Below are 1,288 nucleotides of genomic sequence, written 5' to 3'. Positions count from 1 at the left end.
GGGGCGAGAAAGGGGTGTTGGGCGAGAAAGGGGTGTGGGGCGAGAAAGGGGTGTGGGGGCGTTGTAGAGAGGGAGAGGAAGGGAGCAAGAGGGCGAGTGTCAGGGTCACAGTTTATGGAAAGTGGAGGTTCCCTACCGGCGATCTGGAGCTGACCCTTGAGTGCAGTCCCATTGCTGAAGCCCTGACCCCAATCCTGCCCTCCTCACTGCCCCTGACCCCACAAAACCCTTCCCTTCAGCCTGATGCTGAATCCAATCCCTCCAAACCTGTCCCCATGACCCTGAACTCTATCAGCCCAAACCCACACTCCCTCCAATGTCCCAGAATTCCCTAACCCGCCCCCTGCACCTTCTCCACCCAATCACAACTCCCCTAGTCCACCAACTGCATTTCTTGTCCCCCCACTTTGCCCCCCAACTTCACTGCCCCAACGCCATCCCATAGGCACAGATACCACCACAAGCCAGTTCCTGTGCTCTCAGAACCGAGGCAGGGCACACTAGCTGCCCCTCCCAGCTCCCCCCCAATCCACTCCCACCCACGGCTGGATTGGGAACCTCGGCTCAGCGTGAGTCAACCTCGGTTCAGTGCTCACTTTTTCTCTCTGGATTTCGTTCTTGGTGTGAGATATCTTCATCTTCATTTCCTCCAGCTCGTGCTCAGGCACAATGTGAACCTGCGGGCTTGGCTCCAAATCCTCAGCAGACAGGAACATGAGGTCAGCCAGGGGAATGTACCACTTACAATCATACTGCTGGTGCTTCCTGAGAACAGGAACAAAAACAAACATGTGAGGGAGGACAGCAAGATGGAGGGGGGCACAGAGAGAGTGTAAGAGAGACAGAGAGAGAAAGAGTGGAGAGGGAAACAGGGAGAGAGACAGAGGGAGAGACACACAAAAACAGAGAGACAAAGAGAGAGACAGAAAGAGAGAGAGAAAAGGAGGGGGACAGAGAGAGAGAAAAAGAGAGAGGAACAGAGAAACAGAGCAAGAGAGGAAATAGTGAGGGAGAGACAGAGATAGAGAGAAACAGACAGAAACAGAGACAGCAAAATGGGGACAGAGAAAGAGGGAGGGACAGAGAGAGAGAGAGGGATAGACAGAGAGAGAGAGAGAGAAGGACAGCGAGAGAGAGAAGGACAGTGAGAGAGAGGACAGAGGGAGAGAGAAGGGCAGAGATAAGAGAGAAGGACAGAGAGAAAGAGAAGGACAGAGAGAAAGAGAAGGACAGAGAGAGAGAAGGACAGAGAGAGAGAGACAAGGACAGAGAGAGAGAGACAAGGACA

At 53.6% G+C, this 1,288-nt stretch overlaps 1 protein-coding gene across 1 annotated transcript in view; it reads right to left on the bottom strand.

Moving 5' to 3' along the window:
* Window positions 1-539: 539 nt before the first annotated feature.
* The window catches only part of LOC125481689 (active breakpoint cluster region-related protein-like), a gene marked incomplete at its 3' end in the record, with an annotated part of 5,690 nt that continues 4,941 nt past the window's right edge, over window positions 540-1,288 (bottom strand). Inside the window, exon 4 of the mRNA XM_048593557.1 lies at window positions 540-765. Within this exon, the coding sequence (XP_048449514.1) occupies window positions 540-765 (226 nt within the window). The remainder of the gene's footprint in view (window positions 766-1,288) is intronic.

The sequence above is a fragment of the Rhincodon typus genome, unplaced genomic scaffold (assembly GCF_021869965.1).
Source record: "Rhincodon typus isolate 14 unplaced genomic scaffold, sRhiTyp1.1 hic_rhity00003103, whole genome shotgun sequence".
Lineage (NCBI taxonomy): Eukaryota > Metazoa > Chordata > Chondrichthyes > Orectolobiformes > Rhincodontidae > Rhincodon > Rhincodon typus.
Note: the sequence above shows the minus strand (reverse complement) of the source record. Positions and strands in the feature narration are given on the sequence as shown.